The following is a 23,643-nucleotide window of genomic DNA, read 5'->3' as shown; positions in this document are numbered from 1 at the left end:
CTGCAACTCCAGTCCCTGGGAATCTGATGTCTCTGGTCTCCCTGCACAAACACACATGCTCACACATTCATACACACAAAAGTGCACATACACACAATTCCAAATAAAATAAATCTTAAAAACAAACAATAGTGCTGTGTGGTGGCACATACCTTTATTACCAGTGCTTAACATGAGGTGTTACATTTGTTTTGTATCTTAAATTTTTAGAAGGTTGATCATTTATCTTTCATGTGGTAACATCACTATTCATGTACAAGTTTTACAATACATTAAAAAAAAAAAACAAACTATCCTCACTGTCGACTCCATCATAACACTTTAAATTCAATTTATTGTTAATATTTCAATCATTTCTAACTGCATAAAATATGCACTATTTAATGAGAATTTTAATCAGATTGGATCACACTGACAGTTCAGATGTAGATAGAAATCTGTTAAGAAAACTACTGTTTGTTTTGTTTGTTTCATTTTGTAGTAAAGTTCTTGATTTTTTTTTTTTTTGTCAGGTGTGGGGGCATACATCTTCAATCCCAGCACTCCACAAGAAGAGGCAGGCAGATCCCTGAGTTTGAGGTCGACCTGTTTCACATAGTGAGTTGCAGGCCTGCCATGGCTACACAGTAAGGCCCTTTCTCAAATGAAATGAAACAAAACAAAAATGAAGAACCTGCCTTCTAATTTACGTGTTTTAAACACAAAGCTCTGTATATAGGCTTATTTCAGATGTGGAACATCTGCTTTTCATTTTGCGTATCATGTTTCCAACAGAACATAATCCTACATGATAAACGGCCTCTTTATCTAAATATAATCCAACTATCATGTTTCAAAAAATTGAACTGAAGGACAATGAGCCACTTCCCAAAGTTATGCGAGGTCAATTAAACACAATTCATAATAAAAGAAGGTTTCCCCTTTGCAACGGAGCTTATTAAAAGCCCACATCCCGTAGTCTGAATAGCAAAGAACCATCGTGGCTGGCAGTGGGGTGTTGGGGAGGTATGGGGTGTTGGGGAGGTATGGGGTATTGGGGAGAACAACTGTAAATTTCTAGAAGCTACTGAAATTTGTATCTGAGGAGCTAAGTCCTCCAGAGCTTGTGAATTTAATAGAGTATGTCAGTGTTAGCCCTGGGTCATGCTTCTGTACCAGTGCTTATAGATGGTGTGACATGAACGCTGTGGTGCATCAAATCTAATCCCTGTGTTGATACAACTGAGTGGGCCTTCCTGGCTCATTCCCAAGAAGAGGGGAGGAAGGCTGTAGGACTCATGTTTCACCTGCAAACACACTACACACAAGGCGAGATTTGTATGGCCAGAGAACATGTAAAGCCCCAAGTGTGAACCCAAATTACATTTTAAAACACCGAGGTTCCCCCACCCCCAAACACCTGCCTTTATCTTTTTTTTTTTTTTTTTTTTTTTTTTTTTTTTTAGTGCCTCGTGCTTGCTACGGACTGGTACTATCATTTACTGGGACCCTGGCCCTATTTGTTCTAAATGCCTTTAAATCAACAACATAGTCAAAGAAAGGATGCTTATCAAGCACACAACCAGAACACTTGTTGCTGCTTCTCTGTTTGAACTGCTGGGCCAGGACAGGAAGGAGGGAGCTGGGAGATTTAGGGGAAGGGAAAGCCCCTTCCTAGCTGGGATTCCCAAATTGAATTCTGTTTAGGACTAGCAGGCTGCTGAGACACAGTGCTGACTAATACTTGCAGAGAAGAGATGAGTCATGACTTCCTCATGGACAGCAGCACCACATGGAGCATCTTAGACTCAGGATAACAGTAGAACTCACTTCTCTTCAGGGTCCAGAAAGGGCCTTAAATGCCTACAAAGCTGCTGTTCAGAAATCAAACACGTACCTTGTGGAAAGCTTTAAATCCCACTGACTTGCTGTTCACTTAAAGTCCTTCTGGTATATTCACCTTCTCACACTAAACCCATGGAGAAAAGTCACTAGTTTCTGGCAAGATTTTGCTATTTCTAGGTAATCCTCAAATCATTAGGCTCAAATAATGAACTCTGGCATTTTTGTGTTCATAGAAACATAAAACGGCCATATATTCTTTGCATCTTGAACCAGGTGCCACAAGTCAAGCCAAGTTATCGAAGGAAGGGGCTGGGAGACAGCTTGGTGGATAAACACACTTGCTTGTACAACTCTGACCATATGAGTTCATTCTCTGGAACTCTGGTAGGAGGAGAATGAGTCCCAAAAGTTGTCCTCTGACCTCTACATATGTGCTGTGGTATGCATGCATCTGTTTATACACACACACACACACACACACACACACACACACACACACACACACACACACACGCATGTAAACACACAAATATTAATTGTAAGGATTCAGGCATCATGCTGGCTTGGCTCTGTCACCTGATCAATGCACTCAGGCAGTATCCTGATTAGCCCAGGGTTCCATGAGTACTAATCTGCACACAGGTGCAAATGACTCTTTTAAAAGACAGACATCCCCCCACACTTATGCTCTCTTTTCCTCTCTCTTTCCTGCTGTTCCCCTGGGGCAGACAGGACTTTTCCTGTCTCCCTCTTCTCTTCTGTCCTCTCTGTTCCTGTGTCTCTTTACCTCTTTTTCTTCCCCCTCCCCACTTGCCTTTCTAATAAAACTCGCTTAAACTGTGTCTGCCTCGCATGTTTGTCCTTCGCCTCCACCTCAGTTACTCTCAAGCCCGACATTCGAACACACACACACACATATACGTGTGTGTGACATGCATGTGCAAGAGAGAGTTTGTGTGTGTGTGTGTGTGTGTGTGTGTGTGTGGTGTTGGGGATAGAGGCGCTCTGAGGTCTTGTGGAAGCTAGTCGAGCATGCCACCATCAGATTATCCCCCCATACCCACAATTTTAGTTGTCAGTCAGTAAAATCTATAGGCAGGTATGTCAGTCCACAGCACAGGGATGTTAGCTGAAGTGGCTGTGTCCAAAATGACCTGGTCTGGTACAGCCTCACTTACTCCATCCACGGGCTATTGAATTTATTCATTTTCCCTTCCCCTTCTTAGAAATTATTAAAAGAAAAAAAGTCTGTGTGCTTAAAAATGTTTACCAAAGAAAATTCCTCCACCCATATCACACCCTCACTGCCAACACAGAGTGGGGCCATGTCTGCAGCGTGTCTCCTAGACACTGGTTTCTCTGGACACTGGTTCCTCTGAGGGGTCATAGGTTAACCTTCATCCATCATTAGCCCTGTCACCAGCTACCATCAGGAGTCTACCCTTGCAATGACCTATAGCCACGCACAGCTTCTTTTCATGTGACATCGGAATTAATTGGGTTGACAGGGGGAAAATGTCACTTTGACCAAGTGGCTACCTTTTCCCCAGATGTTCTCCTCCCATGAACTGTTCTTTTATTGAATGAAACCACTCTCCATAGAGCCTACCACTGTGTCATTTCATCTTACCACTCCATGTCACAGAAGGGTCACGATATGGTTAGCAGGACATGAAACACCGCTTGTATTTAGCGGAGAAACCCGTCAGCCCCTCATCTGGTTATACAAAGGGACCATGCACAGAGACAAGTACCCTCTAAAAGAGCATCGGGTGTGTTTTATGTTAGAGTCATCATGTCTGTTTTCCTTGTCAATAGCAGGAGGTTCGATCCATTTGGCGCATCCCCCATCAGCTTACATTCTTCGCCAGTATCACTGCTCGGAGCACCGCGGGGAGGCTGGGCCCTGATACCATGTCTTACAGAATGTTTCACAGCCACTGATAAATGCTGCACTACTGTTCAAATTGAACATCATACGTTGTCCATAAAATTAACACCTGAGATAACCACAGTAGCTGACGATGGCTCAGTGGTTCTGCTTTAGCAAACCCATAACATAAGTGTGCAATGCTTTTGTCAGTTGGTGTAGCCTGCACGTTCCACTGAGAATCACAGTTCTATACAAGGCTCCAGAATCAGTAACAGAATGCTGTGGGTAGAGCAATTGGGTAGAATTGCACTGTTAGGTGTGGTAGTAATTGTTGTAAAATGCCTGACTTGTCACAGGTATTAGAAGGATAGTGCTCAATTACTTAGATCTATATATAAACTCCAGCTTGTTTAAAGGCACTCTTTATGACCTCTGCAAACAACGAGTTACTAGTCTGAAAGCAGTGGATGGTGCATACAGCACCCAGAGTTTACACTGCAGAGTCTCTTCCTCCTTACTGTTCAATGGCAGTCTCAAAGCACATACAGACCATAACAACAGTTAGATTAGAGATGGCTCAGTGGTCTAGAGCACTAGCTACTCTTCCAGAGGACCAGGGTTCAGTTCTCAACACCTACACAGTGCCTCACAACCATGTGTAACTCCAGCTCCAGGGAAATCAAATGCCCTCTTCAGACCTTTATTGATACTGCACACACGGTGCACATACATACATACATACATACATACATACATACATACATACAGGCAAAACACCCACACATATAAAAATCGTAAAACTTGCTAAAGCATATTTTGTTCAAGTTTTAATTCTGAATCCAAATTAATGCTTATTTGTGTAATAAAATGAAGAAGACAGGTTGTCATGCACACATGTGTGCAGGAAAGTAAGCATGTACTAAGCTATCCATGCAAGAAAAAAGCCAGAAAAGATTAGTATAGTCAACATAAAGTTTCCTCTGTTTTCTTGAATGGCTCTAGCTTTATAATCTATAGTCTTCTGGGTTGACTCTCCATAAAGGGGATGTTTCAAATCCATTCATGAAGAGGAAATTCAGACACTGTCTGTCTATGCAGCCAATACAATACATACAAACCCTCTGACCTTTGAGACTTAAGTGACCAGCGGTGACAATAAAGTGATCCATCACATGAGAACTGGGGTTTTGAAAGCTTCAACAGTTTCATGTTCCTAAGCCTCATATCTTTCTTTTCCCATTTTCGTTTGTGTGTGTGTGTGTGTGTGTGTGTGTGTGTGTGTGTGTGTGTGTGCCATGCATGGGTACATATGTATGTGCATGTTTAATATGTATGTGGGCATATGTGTGTGGTTATGCCCACATATATACAGATGAAGGCCCAAGGTTGATGTCCAGAATCATCCTCAACTGCCTGCCTCCTTACTCACTGGGGCAAGGTTTCTCAATCAAACACCCATATTACCAGTCTCCCTAAGTGGCTTGCTCTGGGGGAATCCCTGTTTCTGTCTTCCAAGGCTGAAATTACAGGTTTGTCACCATGCCTACCTGCTATCTACATGAGTTCTAGGGACCCAAACTGTGGTGGTCCTCACTGTGCCACCTCTACAGATACACATATATACTTACATATATACACATATTGTTTTTAAACAGAGTCTCCCTATGATGCTCAGGATGGCCTAGAACTCACTCTGTCACCAGCAGGAGTGGAACTCAAGCCTTCGTACCATCACCTCCCGAGTCCTGAGATTATAAGCAAGCATCACCACAACTAGTTCAAAGAACATACCTGAACATACAGATGGAAAGGTGACTAGTCATCTTTGTTGTTCTCTTTTTGTATTTTGTGAATTTATTTATTTATTTGTTTGTTTATTTATGTGTGTGTGTATATGTCATTGTGTGTGTGTGTGTGTGTGTGTGTGTGTGTGTGTGTGTGCGCGCGCGCGCCACTTGCAGGAGGACCACTTGCAGGAGCTGGTTCTCAATCTCCATTATTTGGGTCCTGGGAGTTGAACTCAGGTCATCAGGCTTGGCAGCAGGCACATTTATCCACTAATCCAAAGTAAGGAATGCCACTGTGTCACCTGGATTCTCAGGCTGTGTCGGTGTATCTAGGTTCTGTGCTGGGAGCCTTCACCTGCTGAGAGAGCCTTAGCCTGAGAGCCCATCTCCAGGACAGCATCTCTCTTCTCAGGAGCCAATTCTTCAGTGGCTGGACAACTTACACGCTCATTCTCAGTCCTGAGTCTGGTGTCAATCAGGAGAACACAGCCAGCTCAGCCCAGAACAAGAAAATGGGCTGGATCCAGAGGATAACCGAGAAAGCAGAAAAGCAAAGCCTCCCACACACTGGGAGAGTTACTGCCACTCCCGGGTGTGCGCTTCAACCTCTTCCATTTGCACGTTCACGTGCATGTGGTTCTAGAAAGATGACAGTACCATTGATCACTGGTGAAACACTGCACTCTCACCCACTTCAATATGCTTCTGGTTTCCCTAAAGCTAACTTGGAAAACTGATAAGCAGTGTGGTGGCCACCATTCTATATGGGTTCCATCTAAAGCACATGACTGCATTTGGTCACATTTTCCAGCTATTTCCTTGGAGCAAAAGCTAAAAGTCCTCAGTAGGTGGCAGGATAGGATTTTCGTCTGGATTCTGACAAACATGGTCTACTCTAGGAAAGAAACAGAGCCTGTCTCTTTCCAAGTATTAGGGAAAACAAGTTAACACTGCTTTCTCTTTCTTGACTTTTTGCAGGTCTGAATGTCTCAAGACAGAAAGGAGGAAACACAAGATGCAGCTGAGCCAGCTCAGTGAGACAGAGTTGCCCAATGTTCAGAGTTGCTTCATGTCCAGCCACAACACAACACACACAAACATATGCACAATACATCCATATAAATATACACATACACACTCATACACATACACTTATGTAAATATACCCATACGCACACTCTCACACATATGTTCACACATACACACACACACATACACTCACACATACACAGTCACACATACACACAAACATAAGCACATACACTCACACATACACTTATATAAACATACACATATACACATAAACATACATACACACTAACATGTACACACATATACACATACACACACAAACATGCATACACACTCATACATATACTCATAAATATACACATACACACACATATATACTCACAATATACTCATATAAATATACACATATACAAACTCACACACTTACAATCATAAATATACACATATACACACTCACACATATACACACATACCCATAAACACACATACACACTAACATGTACACACATATACACATACACATGCTCACTCACAAACCAATGTACACACAAACATACATATATACATGCACACAACCTTCCAGCACCCACTGGACAGGATTCAAGCAGGAAAAGCAATCCCAGGCAGAAAACAACAGCCTGCACTGAAGGCCTTTGAACTATTATCTTCCCACAGATGCACTGGCATTTTATTCTAAGCCCCCAAAACAAAATGAGTTGCCTTTTCTTGAATCCCAAGGCTTCCCCAGTCAAGCTATTTTAGGAAAACTTTGGGAAGAGGACTGATTTTGAAATCAAGAGGGACATATTTGCATTCCAGCCTGGCTAATCCACAGCATGTAGCCCTCAGCAAGTCATCCAATTGTTGTCAGCATTGGGTTCCAAATCCATCAAAGCTGAAAGTGCCTGTGTTGGATGGTTACCAAGAAGGCTGCAGGGAGTCATTCCAAATCTGGGTCCTTTCCTAGACCCCTCAGAAGGGGACCAGGCCACAGAGCATGTGCCTTCACAGTATGACACACTTCCAGACACACCCCTAGCCTTTCCCACAGGTATCCCAAAGTCTCTGAGGGTACTGGAGGAGTATGGGATTCCTGGAAACTGTCAGACAGCAGCCCTGGCTTTCACTGCGGATCCTCCTCATGAGAGCTTTGCTAGAATTTGTTGCAGCCAGGACTCCCAACTAGTTTATGGCCATGTCTACGAGAGCAGTTTGGGAGGGCATGTCATGCCATATTCATAATGGCTTTGGGCATCCTATTCTGATATTTCTGTGCGTTTCTTGATTATCCATAATAAGAAAATCCACAGGAAAAAGTATCTGCCTTAATCAAGATCTTAACTGTGTCTTTAACACACAGCAGTGAAATCTCCCAAGGCCACTTTAAGATGGAGTAGCAGTGGCTTCTCACATTCCTTGAGAATGGCAAAACTCCAAGGACAGACAGACTTGGAGGCCCAGGAAAAACAAACACAACCCTAGGAAGGTGCTTTCTCCTCTGTTTTTCGGTTGGATTGCAACACGCCAAGAGGGAATTTGGTGTCTGCTGAAAAGGGGGTTAAAACAACTCCAGCTTTACATACCGCTTAAGACAAGTGCTCTGTTTACCCACAGCCATCACTTTCCTTGAAGCTAGGTGTACCTCAAGAAGAGCCGCTGCACCCTGTTTCCACTTAGCATTGATATGGTGGCAATGAAGATGGAACCATATGTTGTGTTGGCGGGAATCACTCAGGGTTGTAAGTAGCACACACACCTCTGGGATAGAGTAAAGTGAGATATGTAGCAAAAGTGCCTGTCAGTTGGGGTTCAGGCTACTCTACCCCTCTCCCCACACACAAGCTTCTCTGTCTCTGCAGAAGAGAGTCAAGGGTGAAGGACCTGTGTGCTAAGACCTCGAGAAACTACAGAGTTGCAGGGCATGGTGGCTCATGCGTTTAATCCCAGCACCCAGGAGTCAGAGGCAGGACGGTCTTTGTGAGTTTGAGACCAGCCTGGTCCACTGAGTGAGTTCCAGGTCCTCCAGGGCTATATAGTAAGACCCTATCTGGGAAAAACAGTGGGGAGGAGGAGGCAGCAGCATCAGATGGCTGACAGAGGGTTCCAGGATCAGCTGATTCCCTCACAGGAGTCATAGTAATCCTAAAAGGCTGATGTGCCAACTCAGCATGCCAGGCTAACCCTGGCCTGTGTGCCACAAACAAGATTTATGAATGGGAACCTCGTCCCCTAGGCCAGTATGGTGTCATTCCCAAGTTTGTAGGGGTCAAGACATTATTTAACGCTCATAATTATTCATCAGTTACTATAATTTTCTTGGCCAAACTCCAGCCAAGATGGAAAAGCAAAGTGGAAGTGTCAAAGGGTGCTGCCCCTCCCATCAGAAAAGGCTGCCTTCCCAGCCCTAGTCCAGGAATCTGGGCCAGGACTAGCTTTAAGCAACAGAATGTGACAGAGTGATGTGGGAATTCCAAAACGCAGGCCTTCAGACACTGCAGTCTACAATGAATTGCAGGAATGCTCCAGTCTCTGTGAAACAGCCCCATCTGCATTTAGGAGCAAGAAAAGGCCATGGAGGTGGGGGTAGGGGACCATAGATCTCAGTAAAACTGTCATGGGCTCAGGTGAGACCTAAAGGACCTCGGCGGTGTCCCCAGATGCCTAACCTGCAGCATTCTAGATGTATTGAACTGACATGGGCCACATGTCTGGGGACAGCCTGCTATGCTGTGACAGGTGACAGATACAATTGGCCTCCACCCTGCAGAAGCTAGAGGCTGTGTACTGTGTCTGAGGATAACAGTGCCACCCTTTATCACATCAAACACCTGAGAATTCCTAGTGTCCTCAAGGAGTGATTAGCTACTTTGACGTCTGGTGTCTAACAAGGAGCATTCCAGAGTCACATTCCCACTGGGCAGTGACTTTTGATAATGAAGATCCCACCATTATGCATCAGTATGTTTTTCTAGTAGGTAGTCAAGAACACTGACCCCAGCCAAGAAGACAGAGACAAGGAGTTTCATTAACGAATAAAGTGTCTAAGAGGCATCAGACAGCATCTTACTGGGCCCACTGCAATGGCATGGGATTGTACTGTGGCCCTCCTGGTGCCCTGGATGGGCTCATAGTTTGACCATGGCTAGTGTAGAACTAGAAAAAAAGGCCAAGTGCCATGTAAAGGAAAATGGGGGTTGGGGCACTGTTAGCAGTGTTGTCCAAATATGCATTCATTTCTGACTTGTAGCTTCTACTGTCCAACATGGTTTGCCTTTGGTGTCTAGTTATTTCTTCTGTCAAAATTCACTGCCGTGTGCTCTTTCTGGTGGGACTCTTCTGAAACAGTCTCCTCCCCCTCAGTCTAGACAAGGTTTATTTAGTGTCTGTTATAGATCAACACCTGCAGAATGCCCTCCCACATGGCCAGGCCCCCAATACCAGGCCCTAGGCTGAGATCCCCAGGATGCCTTCTAGGCCAGGTATTTCAGCCTCTCCCAGAATTTGTCAGAAAAGTCACTGTCAAGGGTGAAGAGATGGCTCAGCTGGTGGAGCAGGTCCTGAGTCTCCTCAAAGTGCTCTACTGCTGGGCCTTCTCTCTAGCCCCAAATTTGCAATTTGCAGGGGGGGGAGGATGTGCTGCTGCTGGTGGGGATGTTGAGACAGGGTTTCTCTGTAACTTTGGAGCCTGTCCTGGAACTCGCTCTGCAAATCAGGCTGGCCTCAAACTCACAGAGTTCCGCCTGCCTCCATCTCCCAAGTGCTGGGATTAAAGGTGTGTACCACCACTGCCCAGCAAAATGTACAATTCTTGATCTCAGCTGGCTACTGGAATCCTCTGGAGTTTTTAAATAATCAATGTTGGTGTTCCACCTAAAACATTGAGTAAAGCTGGCCAGGGGTGCAGAGCTGATAGGTGTAGCTCCCAAAGAATAACAGAGAATAGCAGAAAGCCCAGGCTGAGGACCCAGGTTCTAAAGAAATGAGGGGGTCCCTAGAAATCCTCTGGCAGGCTAAGTCCTCATCAGGGTTTTGTTGAAGGTGGCCTCAAAGTTAAAAGTGATATTATATTTGCGTATAATAGAAACAAGGACTTTCGGTCATACCGGGTTCACTTGAGACCCCTTGCAGCAAAGAATCTGGTAATTGCCACAGCTTTGCTTCTGGAGACCCCATGGGTGGTGTGGCTTGAAAGGAAATCCCACGTAGACCCCACCCATGCAATGGGAGGATAGAAGATCTGCTGACAAGAAGTGCCTGGAGCAGTGTGGTTATCTTCAAACAATCTAATGTGTTTTCTAGGACTGTGTCACAGTGGACTCACAGAGTCCAGACACAAAACACTCTGGCCTCCCAGCCAGAGGGAGCACATGGGGTGTGGCAGCCACATCACCAGGCAGAGACGCCCCCCTTCACAACCAAGCATTCTGGAAAAGGGTACTTGGGTAGTGGGGTTCTTTTCAGTGTTTGGAAGCAAATGCCTCAGAGAGCTTCATTTCTGGTTAAAGCTTGGCTAGTTAATACCATCTTTACTCTTGAAGATTTTGTCTCATATGATCTGGTTTGTCATGGCTTCCTTGAAATGACAACGGCTGTCTGCTTTGATTAGGGGTCCCAGCTAAGTCTGTGAAAAGAGACTGGAAATAGGATGCAGGAGTCCCACTGGCCACAGACCTATGTGGGAGCCAGGAGAGCCTTGTGGCTAGCCTGGCCTTTGTCTCTTTCTTCATAGCCAATGGCTATCACTAGGGCATAAGGGCAGAGAAACTGGACCCTGACACGGGAGCTAACCACAAACCCTTCACTAAAACCCATGCGTCTCCATTGTAAATGTGAAAACCAAAAGCACCTGGGGATTTTGACAGTAACCAACTCTGCTACAGTGTGTGTGTGTGTGTGTGTGTGTGTGTGTGTGTGTGTGTGTGTGTACGCACGTATGCATGCTGCTACCACTGGACACATTGAGAAGGGTATTTGGGTGTGCTGTGAGTCTGCAGTGTGGGGGTGGGGTGAAGGAAGGGATCAACTTGCACTCATGGATACAGTTTGGTGTCTTTGTTAAATTCAGTGATTGTATTTTTATTATCAGTTACTTCCTGGTTCTTTCTTTGCATTTCATTTGTAATTCAAAAAATTGGTGTGCACATGTCTGTTTGAGTGTCAGCCCTGTGTGTGGGCACCTTCTGAGCTTAGAAGGCATTGCATCTTCGGGAGCTGGAGGTGGTTGTGAGCCACCCAACATGGCTGCTGGAACTGAACTCTGGTCTTTGGAAGAGCAACTGCTCTTAACCACTGAGTTATCTCTCTAGCCCTTAGTTTTCTTTTCATCTGTAAATGAGAAAATAATCACAGATTTATGGGGTAAAGTGTGATGTTTCCCCTGCATATGGCTATTGAGAGCAATCCCATTGGATAACCCCAGGTAAAGGAGGCCTAGTGGTTAAGCAAGAACCTGAAGAAGAACAGGAATTAATGCACACCCAGTCCGAAGAGATGATTGTGAAAGGGTTCTCCAGCAACAATTGTGAAGAATCAAAGAACTAAGACACAGGTTCTTCCCCCAAAGAGGAAGGACAGGGGCACCTAACATGCAAATACTGCAGGTGACAGACCCTACAGGAGGCTGCATATTCAGGTCCCAGGAGGGCAGGAGAAGCCATCCTTCTGTCTATCCAGAGCTACCAGGAGGAGCTGCCCTGCTGTGCTGGGTTTCCCAGGTCTGGAGGAAGGGATGGGGAAGGAGCCAGTGATCTTGCAGGAGGCAGGTAGCCCAGGGACAGGAAACCCCTTCGAGAGGAGGGTAATTTCTTTGACAGAGGCAGAATTAGCAGAGATGGAATGTGGAGGGAGCACACAGATTAATCCCAGTGCCAGAAAACCACAGCCATCCCAAAGAGGGAGCCCAAGGGTTCATGAGGAGAATTCATCTTGGTGCAAACAGCTTCATAGGTTTCTAAGCAGTGATCCTCTTGAAGTTCTTCATGTAAAGGCCTTATGGGCTTTGACAGAAGACAAGCTCAAGCTAAAAAAGAATAGATATTGGGAAGGTAGCTCAGTGGTAGAGTTCTTGTCCAGCCTGTGATGGAGCCTAGGCTTTATACCCAGCACCACAAAATTCTAATAGTACTATTATTATTAGAACTATTACTATTATTACTCTTATAAATAAGTTGAGTAGATTTCATGGCTTAGAAAAAATTGGATTGAAATGCTAACTGAACAAGCCCACTTTGTCTATGGTAGAGGAAATACACAAAATGAAGAAGAAATGACAACTGTGGAATGATCAGCACAGTGTCTTCCTGGGTCTGCCAATGGCCAACAGCGGACCTGAAAATTACACAAAACTGTTTTCTCAATTCCTGAAGGTAGGTCAATGCGGTCTCATGTAGCTCTCACAGGGGATGTGTGTGAGGGACAGGTCAAGTCTCTCTCCCAGGGAGCCTGACATGGGAGACAGATGCAGTCATCAGAAATGGTCTTCAAGTATCCAGGTTTGCAAAGGCAGATGGGAAATGCCCAGAAATTCTTGACATCCCCCCACATCCGCCCAGCAACAATGCAGGAAATCTAGCCCACTATCTTCAGCAGACTGAGGAGAACCGTTTCCTTAATGAACACCCCCACACCCTTGACAGTGCTGCAAAGTCAGAGGCTTTACTCTCCAGCTTTCCCTCAGATACTCCATTCCCCCCATTTCCTTCCTTCAGTCTGGTATAAAGTCCACTGATTCAATCGTCAGCATGCAGCATCCAAGGCACCCACTGCACTGGGCCATCTCAGCAGCCCTGGAAAGCATCCTCGGAGCCGTTCAGCAGAAGGAAGTCAGGCACAGGATGCCCTGCTCAGCTCTGTTAAGCTAAACCCAAGGCACCAGATGTTTTATGCTCTCAGCCACTCATAGTAATACAAGTTTTACTTACAATAAACAGAGCCTTTGGAGTCCTTCAAATATCCTCCCTCGTGTATGCACAATACAAGTACATTGAGAATGGTTTTTACCTGTGATCCCCTCACATCACTTAGACCAGCCTCAATCCCAATTAGAAATTACACAATCTAATTTCCCTCAGGGGAATCACTTTCTTGAAGGGGTGGATGGGTGACTGTCATTATAAAGCTTTTTTTTTTTTCTTTTTTCTTTTTTTCTTTTTGGTGATACATCTCTTCAAATTCTACATGATACACATTCAAGGATTTAGAAATGTCTCCACATTTTAGAGATGAAAAAAGAAAGTAATTATGTGGTTTGTCTTCTAGAAGTCATACACACACAAATAGGTTCAATTATCGGATAAATTTAGTAGCCTTGTTGGGATCTAGAACAGTTTTAGAATATAGCCATTAAAAAAAAAAAAGTGTTAACTTTTCTTTTTTAACCACACCATACATAGGGGAGTAAAGTGACTGATATCTTCAGAAAGGTTAATGTGACTTGTCTCTGTCATAATTACACATTCTGCTGGGGAGTGGGGGGAGCCCAAGCTAATGACCTGGTGGCTGAGGCATCCACCAGCTCACCCTTTGCAAAAGGAAACCCACTGATGACCGGGTTCCTAGTACATTATACCAGAGAAGAAGCAGAGGTATGAGCCTCATAGCAGAGGCCTAGCTCACCATCTATAGTGTCAGGGGCTTAGCGCCCACTAACAAGCATAACAATAGAGAGAAGCAGAGAAAAGAGAAAGACCCTATTCTGTTTTTTTCTTAGAATTTCTTCACTGAATTTTATCGTTGGAAAGGAGCCTTAGGAATCACCCATATTTTCAGGCAGGGCAGCAGTGGCATACACCTTTAATCCCAGCACTGGAGAGGTAGAGGCAGGCGGATCTGAGTTTGAGGCCAGCCCAGCCTACAGAGTGAGTTTCAGGACAACCAGGGCTGTTATACAGAGAAACTCTGTCTAGAAAAGCAAAAACAACCCCCCCCAAAAAAAAAACAACAAAAGGTGGGTAAAACAACAACAAAAAATCAATTGTATTTTCTAATTTCTGCATGTTTTAGAAGAAAAATACCAATTGGGGATCATCTGAAAAGAAACTATAGCCTATTAAAGACTTTTCAACCATAAAAATTAATACTGCACATTTTTAAAAAAGAAATTAGGTGTTCACCTAGTTTATGGCTTATCTGCTAGATGACTGATCAGTCGATCAGACGACTGACCAGAGAAAAACATGGACCCATGAGGGTTCTGAATAATGATCATTTAAAGTATGCAATTTTTGGAAAAGCGCAGCTCCATAAGCCCTGGAGAAAACAATAAAAATCACTATGTAAAATGACGCTATGTAGGTAATATGAGAAATGCATTATGTTCAATTCAGGACTAGGCATTGTTTATTGAGTGAGGGATTCCCTGTGTAGTTCAGGCTGGCTTTTTAAGTTGCTCCACAGCCCACATCCATGCTTGGTTAGAACTCCACTGACTTCCCTCTGCTTTAGGCCCTAAGTTCTAGGATTATAGGCAAGGACCTTACACCTGTATGATGTATTATTTGCATAATTTTCTTTTTTTAATTGAGTGTTACTATAGAGAATATTCCCCCTCCCCAAATTCCCACACTTTAAGTATTTCAAATTAGTTCTACCAAACTCTAAACTTCAGCCGCTTGAAGAAAAGTAGGGGGGAAGAGGGGAAAGGAGAGAGAGAGAGAGAGAGAGAGAGAGAGAGAGAGAGAGAGAGAGAGAGAGAGAGAGAGGGAAGGAGGGAGGGAGGGAGGGAGAGGGAGAGGGAGAGGGAGAGAGAGAAAATTCCAATATTCCAATCAAGGTGTGGTGCTCAAACCTGAACAGAATATGAATAACTTTGATAGAAACAGTGGTCTTGATACAGAGAGGATCCGAAAATATCCAAATTACGGCGTTTGTAACTAGTAAGTATTGAAGGTATAATACTAATGGGCTCAGCGCCTGGCAAGCGGTGCAAGAGGACCCTAAATCCGCAGTCAGACCCTCTCAATTTCCCGTACAGCTTCAATCTGCCTCCGCTGTTCTCAAACACAGATAAAATGACTCTTACCTAAAACCAAGCACGCTTTAAAAACAAAAGGTAAAGACATCTGAGTGAAGCAGAAAATCCAATAAAACGCGTGTTTTTCCCTCTGTAATTTGGAGGTTCAAAGCAATTTTTTAATCTAACCTTGCCTTTACATCATAAATCAGAAATTTCAACTCTCTAAGCAATTATATTGTCATATAAGCAGCTTTTCAAAAACATTCGTGAAATAGAAAACATTTAATATTATTTTAACATCTTCCCACATCCCGAGTTCTGACTTTGCCATCTCAATCTATTTTAATTACCAGCCCCTGCTTGTTACTTTGAATCGACGTCCAGTCTTCACATTCCAAAAGGCTTATTTTTTACTGTCTTTAAAAACCACGCTTAACCTAGCCGCCTTTCTTTCTGCGGACATTACACTTCTACTTGACTATTTCCCATTTTCTTTCTCTATCAAGTAGCTTTAAAGAAAGGCGCTCTCTTATCAGGCTCTGCGGTATGGGACCACAGGAGACCTCTCGCTGCTCCAGCCTCTGCTCTGGGACTCCCAGTTGGAGTTCCCGTGGTCGGTCCAGCTTTGACCTCTGGGTGACAACACTCCACAGTTGTCCTAAAATCTGCTGGTCCTTGATCGGTTCACCGCGGGTTTTCCACATCCCAACGAGGGCTAATTTAGGAGGTGCGCATACCTCACCAATTTCTCAAATCACATCTTTTGGTTCAAACTGTCAGTTCTCTAGAATCACAACCTAAAGACAGGGCTTAAATTCCGAAACTTGAAGCTTTCTAGACCTTAAGCTGCCCCAGTCGCCTTGGGTCACTCAAGCCGACCACCGGGACCTCGCACCCGGCCCGCTCCCTCGGAGGCCCCACCCGGGAGACGGCGCCCAGCGAACCGCTGGTCAGAGCGGCGCTGGCTGAGCGGTCCCCGACTTCCCTGCGACGGTCCCAAGCGGGTCCGGGAATCAGAGCTGGCCCTCTTCTAGGCTCCATTTGCTCGCCGCCGGCATGCGACCCTCCCCAAACTTGTCCTTTTTCTTAGCTCTAGGGGAGTGAGATCCTGGACAGTGACCAGCATCTATCTTTAACGCCCCCCTCCCCGTTCTGTCCAGCTCCGTGCAGCCTCTCCTATGTCTTGCTTGCTCTAGCCACCTCCTGGGAGAAGGCTCTGGATTCCAGAAAGGTCCACGCGTGTGGCAATCTAGGCACCCAGAGTCTAGGGAAGGAGACCCTACCCAGGAGCCGGGCAGGAGACTAGCGACTCCGAGTACAACTAGTAACCCGACTGTGACCCCAGCAGGGAATTAAGGAGAGTCTGGACCGTAATGTCCACCGATCCAAGCCAGCCACTTCCAGCGGCGCCCACTCCGGGAGGTAAGAGAGAGAGACAGAGACAGAGACAGAGAGAGACGGGGGAAAGAAAGAAAGAGAGAGAGAGAGAGAAAGGAAGAAAGGAACGAAGGAAAGAAGAAAGGAAGGAACGAAGGAAGAAGAAAAAGAAATGTATGTCCCCAGGAGTGTGCCCGCTGCAACAAGTGTCCCCGGCTCCCGCCGGAGCTCGCTTCCCGGGCTTCATCCTCGCTCACCAGGAACACCTCGCGCGGCTGCCCATCCCTGCCGAGCTCCGACTGGCTGCGTCTGACGCGCCTCACCTGTGAGAAGCAAACAGCCGAGCAGCGCGCACAGCAGGACCTCGGTGTCCCAGCAGCTGACCATGGTGAGCGCGACGCGGCCTGCTGGCCGGGTGCCCGTGCTCTCAGAGGCCGACAGCGCAGCCGCCCGAGCCGGTCCCTTCGCGCTTCTGCCTGGCGCCGCGAGAGCCCTTCTCCGCGCCTGCAGCCCAGGGGGATCTTTGCTGTCCGGCGTCCTCTAGACGATGCGCTCGAGTCCCGGAGCCCGCTCCGAGCCGCCGCCGCCACTACAGCCGGGGAGTGTCCGCCACCGCGCTCCGAGCCTCCTGCGGACCTCGCTGAAGCGCAGCCGAGGGCGGGGGCGATTTATAACCTTCCCCAGCCCACTTCCTACCCCGGCACCTCCTTCCAGTGACGTCAAGGGGTCCCCCACCCCTCATCCGCCTCCCCACCTACCCTCTTCTTCCTCCGGGAGGGGCGGGGGCCGGAGCAGGAGCGCGCGTGCGGAGGCACTTGGCGCGCGGGTCCCTGGGCAGGTTCGCAGGTTCAGGGTCCTTGCTCCGTGCCCTCCTGCCCCCTCCCCTCCTGCCCATCGCTCTCAGGAAATCCTTGCCCGGTTCCCTCCACCGGGCTTACTCAGCTCTGGTGACCGCCCGAAACTGAGGAGGGGAACCGACTAAGTGCACCGCCCTGCCCCTGGGGCGGGAAGTCTTATCCTAGGGAAGCTGGCCGCGCCTCCGCGACGGTGTCCCTGGCACCGGAGAACGAGGCGCAGTCGGGCCCTCTCCCGAGCAGTCCCGCCGGTCTCTGACCCGGCCAGACTCTTCCCAGAAGGCGAAGGAAGGCGCCAGGGACCCTCCGCATAAGGCACTTGGGCCCAGAGAGTCCGAAAAACACGGACGTTTTGCCAGGCACCTTTGGAAAGAGTACGGACAGTGCAGGTCCCAGGGGAGGGAGTCTGTCTTTTTCGGCTGCATTAAGGCACCCGCCCAAGTCATTTCCTCAACCCTCTGCTTCCTAGAAGCAAAACAAGGAATAACATGTTACCTTTTTAAAAAGACAAGGCGTGAAACATGCTCCTGCAACTTGTAAGGGCCAAGAACTTGAACTCTTATGTCTGTAAATGTTCGATGGAAAAGAAATCTTTTTTGGTGGGAGCTGGCTAGCCAAGACGACTGACCTGAATGTTCTTGGAACAAAAACGGGTGAAATTAACTTGAGGCACTAGATCATTTACGATGACACTAATTCCACGTTGTTCCTCAATTATGTATCCATTAACTCAAAGGCTGAAGTCGTCCCGGCCTCCACGGAGCAGCCCGGTCTTGTCCTTGTAAATAATGCAGGTTTGAAAAATAGCTCACTGGAACCTGCCAGATGCCCATGATAAAATGGCTCCTAAATGGGACCAGCGGCTCTTCCTGAAGGACTAGACTAAATCTCTGGCAGGGAAGGTTGCGAAACCTGAGTTGCCTCACTGTTAAAAAAAAAAAAAAAAAAAAAAAAAAAGTTTTGGGTCACTACCACCGGCAGCTTCACATAGCTACCCGGAGAGCCCAGCGAACCAGATTCCTCTCTCCTTCATGGTCCAGGAGAAAAGAAAGGCCGCTATGAGCCGCAGCTCACCTGCGGGCTCCCCATCGGGTTCTGATTTCCCCATACCCCTCCATTAGGGCCGGTGCTCCCGCACTCTGCCTCCAGCGCCTCAGATTCTCCTACCGAGAATCGCGTTCGGAATGGCCAGCCCCTCCAGGTAGTTATCATTCTCTCCCCTGAATCTCCAGCCCCAGACGGTTTGAGACACATCCACAGCTTCCAACTGTCCCTCTGCCTCTTCTCGGAGCTCTTGTCACGCCCACACATCTTCCACGAAATCGGTAAGGCCCTTAAGCAGCAGCAGGTGTTTGGCCTGGAGAGAGCTTGTCAGTGGCCTAGGGCTGGGGGAGGGGGGGCGCTTGGGGTGCGCTGAGCAGGCTGACAAATCAAGAAGCCAAGAAGACAAGGCAGAAGTTCACGATGCTGGAGGGCATGGCCACTGTAGAGGAAGACCAGGGAGAGGTACCACTGACTTGGGGGCGAGCGCCCCATGCACATCCCACAAAGGTTTACTTTAATACGTTGTTTTCAAAAGGCATTTTGATTTTTCTAAGTACCCAAGGAGACACGAGCCTATTGCCAGAAATGATCCCACAATGAGTTTATGAAGCCAGACAGGTATTTGACCAGCAGCCAGAACAATCTGTAACTTAAGATGTGCATCAACGATGCTAAAATATTACTCAATTACCTAAGGCTGATGGACTCATAATTGAGCTAACTTAGATTTGTATGTTGTGGTTCTCCATAAGTTCCTCCCAACTCTTTCTCTGAGAAGTCCCAGGCTTTTAAGTACAGCCAGCAATTTCCTTACTGCTACTTCTTCCATAGGTTTTTTTTTTTTATTATTATTATTACTGTTGCTGTTATTGTTATTGAGAAGTTTAAAATGGTACAAACTGTTTCGGAGGCAATTTCAATTTCACTCTGATGTGGAGAATAAAGGAGTGAGGCTTAGCCCTTCCACAGAAAGTATTAACACCTTTGAATAACGGGCTACAGGACTCTTCAAACTAAATCATGAAAGAGGTTCTCTAGATCCAACTGATGGGAAAGATCGAATTCAACACGCTTGGTGTGTATGAAAGGCTATTTGCCGTAGATTATCTGCTTGCTTCCTGCCCACGTACAAAAGAACATTCATCTCCTGCTCGCCTAGCAAAACCAGACACTCTCTCGTGTTATCAGCCACATTCTCTTGACGTTTCTTTCTTGCTCCTATTCAAGAACACGCTGTTGTTCAGCCAACAGTTTAAATATTCTCGGCTGAACAAGAGGGTAAGAGCATAAGCAAGAGTGACAGGGGGGAACTGAGCTAGTCTTCAAAAAAAAAAAAGGGCAGGGCACACTAAACTTAGTTGTGAAGAAAAATCCCCATCCACACACAACACAGAGCTTGTTTACAAGCCCCTGATGATGTTATCAAACCCTTCCGCATTGTTGGAAGAAAACAGACAAACAGACAAACCTACAACATCTTCCTGGGACAGCGAGGCTCCTTGGTCTAAGAACACCCTTCCACATCTCTTGCATCCAGACCAGGTAGTACCTTACAACTTTATTGATCAGAAATGGACCAGCCCGCTAGAACAATAAAAGCTAAAGTCTCGTTTATTTCAGCAACCCAAGCCCTAAGGGTACAGTCCAGCAGGAGACCATGGGACACCTAATGCACACCGGGCCCTGGGTTTGGTTCCCAGCCCTGTAAGGAGAGGAGGGGAGCAAGGTCCTTCTACTTATCTGCTGAACCAAGTCCTGGATGTCTGACATAACCTCCTCTTCATGGTTCTGATAGCCCCTCATTGAACATTGATTGAACACTCACAAACACAACTTTATCTCTCAGTGCCCTGTCTATGACTCCTTGGCCACTGCTCAAAAGACATGTTCTAGAAATTACTCCCAGCTTCCCTTGGAAGTGTCCATCTTATTAACATTGCTGCAGGTCTCAGTGGATAAGACTGAGGGACCTCAAATGTGTTTTCATGTTGCCAGTGCCTACAAGACTGAAGGAAAAGAAACCATCTGTGAAAAAACAAACCATGGAGAGGCACAGGATATGTGTGGTGGCTCTGTGTTGAGCAGGAGAGAGGGCAGGGTGACTCTGCTGGGTGGTTGTTGTTAGGGGTAGCTGGCGTCAATGAACTCTGGGGTAGAAGAGGAAAAAGGAGAGAGCCTGGGAAATCTCCAGGGTTCCAAGCCAGTATGTATGTGGTGATGGGGACACAGGGAGGGTAGAAAGGGACAGGACAGGGGGCAACTGAAAGCAACCCTGTGTACCTGCCTAAACTGAGGGAGATTTTAAAGGCATGGTATGGCTCAGGTTTGGGTATGGGAAGGAACCAGAATTGCAATGGGTTTTTCTAATCCTAGAAATATTCATATATATGTGAGATAGGTGGATTTTAGACAGACAGGTAGGAGATGAAATAGGTGGATACATAGGGTAATGATGGGGTAATATAGACAGTAACAGATGGCTATGGACACTGGTAGAACCATGGTGTTTGTGTAATGGCTGCCTTGCTAGGGCATTTAAATGCAAAGTTTAAATGGATAGCAAGGCTCAGATGGCCCCTCTGAGTAGGGAAGGGTGGCTAGCATCCATCTTTAGTCTTCCTTCTTCAAAAGTTCCCTGAAATCCAGACACACCCTCAGGGAAGGCCTGCTGGCCACATCAGTGGAAGACCAGCCCTTTCCTTCCTGTGCCTCTTCCAGGCTCCTCCTGGCCGGCTTTTCCAGAAGACTTGCAGGGGCTGCCAGCGGAGGTCAGCTGTTCAGCCTGCCCCCTGGCCCATCCTACCACAGATTCTGGGGCCTCCTCAGCCTCAGGTGCAGTATCCAGACCTCTGACCTTTGTAAGGCATCAGATCATAATGCCTTTGACTTGAAGAGGAGAAATAAAAAACGTGTGGCTTTAGAAGATTTCTTTTTTTTTTTTTTTCCCTGTTTAAACAAAAATCAAAATCTAGCCAAATCAGAACATTGCCTGAAAATGACATCCTGAACTGCTTTATTTGGTGGCTATGTGATAACTTTGTTTCTGTTGTTCGATGATAAAAATGTGCTCAGTACAACTATATAAAGGTGATCCTAAGTACGGTGGTTCATCCATGGGAAGCAGGAGAAAATGTGTCCTAGGCCACTGGGCAACACAGAAGGACACTATCTCAAAACAGATGAACAAAAGGTATTAAAAATGAACTATGGATGCCCCTGTCATCTCTGCTGAGAAAGCCTACTATGAGCAGCTTTCCGTAGCAGAGATCACAGATGGTGAAATGTGACCCTCGCCATGGTAAATACATGGCTTGCTGCCTGCTGTGCAGTGGGGATGTGGTTCCCAAAGATGTCAATGCTGCCATTGCCACCATCAAGACCAAGCGCAGAGTTCAGTTTGTTGACTGGTGCCCCACTGGCTTCAAGGTTGGCATTAATTACCAGCCTCCCACTGTGGTACCTGGTGGAGGGAGACTGGCCAAGGTTCAGAGAGCTGTGTGCATGCTGAGCAATACCACAGCCATCGCTGAGGCCTGGGCTCATCTAGATCACAAGTCTGATCTGATGTATGCCAAGCATGCCTTTGTGCACTGGTATATGGGTGAGGGTATGGAGGAGGGGGAGTCCTCTGAGGCCCATTAGGACATGGCTGCCCTAGAAAAGGATTATGAGGAAGTTGGTATGGATTCTGTTGAAGGAGAGGGTGAAGAAGAAAGAGAGGAATATTAATCCATTCTTTCAGCCCCTGCATCATGTCAAACTCCTAGAACTTCAGCTTTGACATTAGCTGGCAGGCATTGATTCCTCTAATTGTGTTATCTTCATTCTGTGGTCATGTCTTGTCTGTGTCCCTGTGTTTTTTCCATGATGTCTCAAAGTAAAAGCTTTAAGAAAAAAGAGAAAAAAAGAAAGAAAGGAAGGAAGAAAGGAAGGAAGGAAGGAAGGAAGGAAGGAAGGAAGGAAGGAAGGAAGGAAGGAAGAACTATGGAGGCTGGAGAGATGGCTCAAAGGTTAGAGCAGTGGCTGCTTTTCTAGAGGACACAGGTTCAATTCCCATCACCCACATGTCGGCTCTCAACTGCCTGTAACTCCAATTCCAGGGGATCCAACACACTCAGGCAAACATGAATGTAGATAAAACACCAATGCACATAAAATAAAATTAAATCTTTTAAATAAAAAAACGAACTATGAATGGAAAAGGAGAAGAAGAGATACTATTTTGTATTTTCAACATTTCTTCAAACATTTATCCACATGAAAGAAAAGCTCAGTTCCAGAAAAGACAAATTTTATTTCCAAATACAAGAGGAATCAATGTGCGAGGCATCAAGTAGAACAGTGTGTGGTTTTCTTGGTAGACTATAGAGCCCAGTGGAGAGCCTGGGAGATGGTTCAGCAGTTAAGACCACTGGCTGCTCTTGCAGATGACCTGAGTTCAATTCCCAGCACTCACATGGCAGCTCACAACTGACTGTAACTCTACTTCTGGGAGTCTCTGGGGGGTGTTTCAAACTTCGTCTCTTGGCCTCGGTGGGCACTGCATGTAGGTGGTGCACAGTCACAAATGCTGGCAAAACACCCACACAAATCAAACAATAAATAATAAAAATCAAAATTAAAAATAAAATGCAGCCAAATAACAGTCTATTCTTTAAGTGGTATTTCCTTTCCATATACATTCAAACAATCCACACAGAGTAATAAACAACTAAGTTTTGCTTCAAAGTTGCCCAAGACAAACGATAATCACAGAAGACATGTAGTGCGAAGTTTTACTCTATGTACTCTTTGGCCTTTTGGGGGGGGGAGCTGCCACCCAGCTCCCAGATAAATCACACACAAAATCGTATTCTTAATTATGAATGCCCGGCCTTAGCTTGGCTTTCCCCCCCCCCC

At 46.1% G+C, this 23,643-nt stretch overlaps 1 protein-coding gene and 1 pseudogene across 1 annotated transcript in view; one reads left to right on the top strand and one right to left on the bottom strand.

The window, feature by feature from the left end:
• Window positions 1-17,367, bottom strand: part of Flt1 (fms related receptor tyrosine kinase 1) — a 158,070-nt gene extending 140,703 nt beyond the window's left edge. The window contains exon 1 of the mRNA XM_051205137.1: window positions 17,170-17,367. Coding sequence (XP_051061094.1) covers window positions 17,170-17,233 — 64 coding nt within the window. The 5' untranslated portion in view covers window positions 17,234-17,367. The remainder of the gene's footprint in view (window positions 1-17,169) is intronic.
• A 1,391-nt stretch (window positions 17,368-18,758) lies between these two features.
• LOC127237069 (tubulin alpha chain-like) lies at window positions 18,759-22,516 on the top strand (annotated as a pseudogene).
• The last annotated feature ends 1,127 nt before the right edge of the window (window positions 22,517-23,643 follow it).

The sequence above is a fragment of the Phodopus roborovskii genome, unplaced genomic scaffold (assembly GCF_943737965.1).
Source record: "Phodopus roborovskii unplaced genomic scaffold, PHOROB, whole genome shotgun sequence".
Lineage (NCBI taxonomy): Eukaryota > Metazoa > Chordata > Mammalia > Rodentia > Cricetidae > Phodopus > Phodopus roborovskii.
The sequence above is the reverse complement of the archived record's forward strand: the minus strand, read 5'-3'. Positions and strand labels throughout refer to the sequence as shown.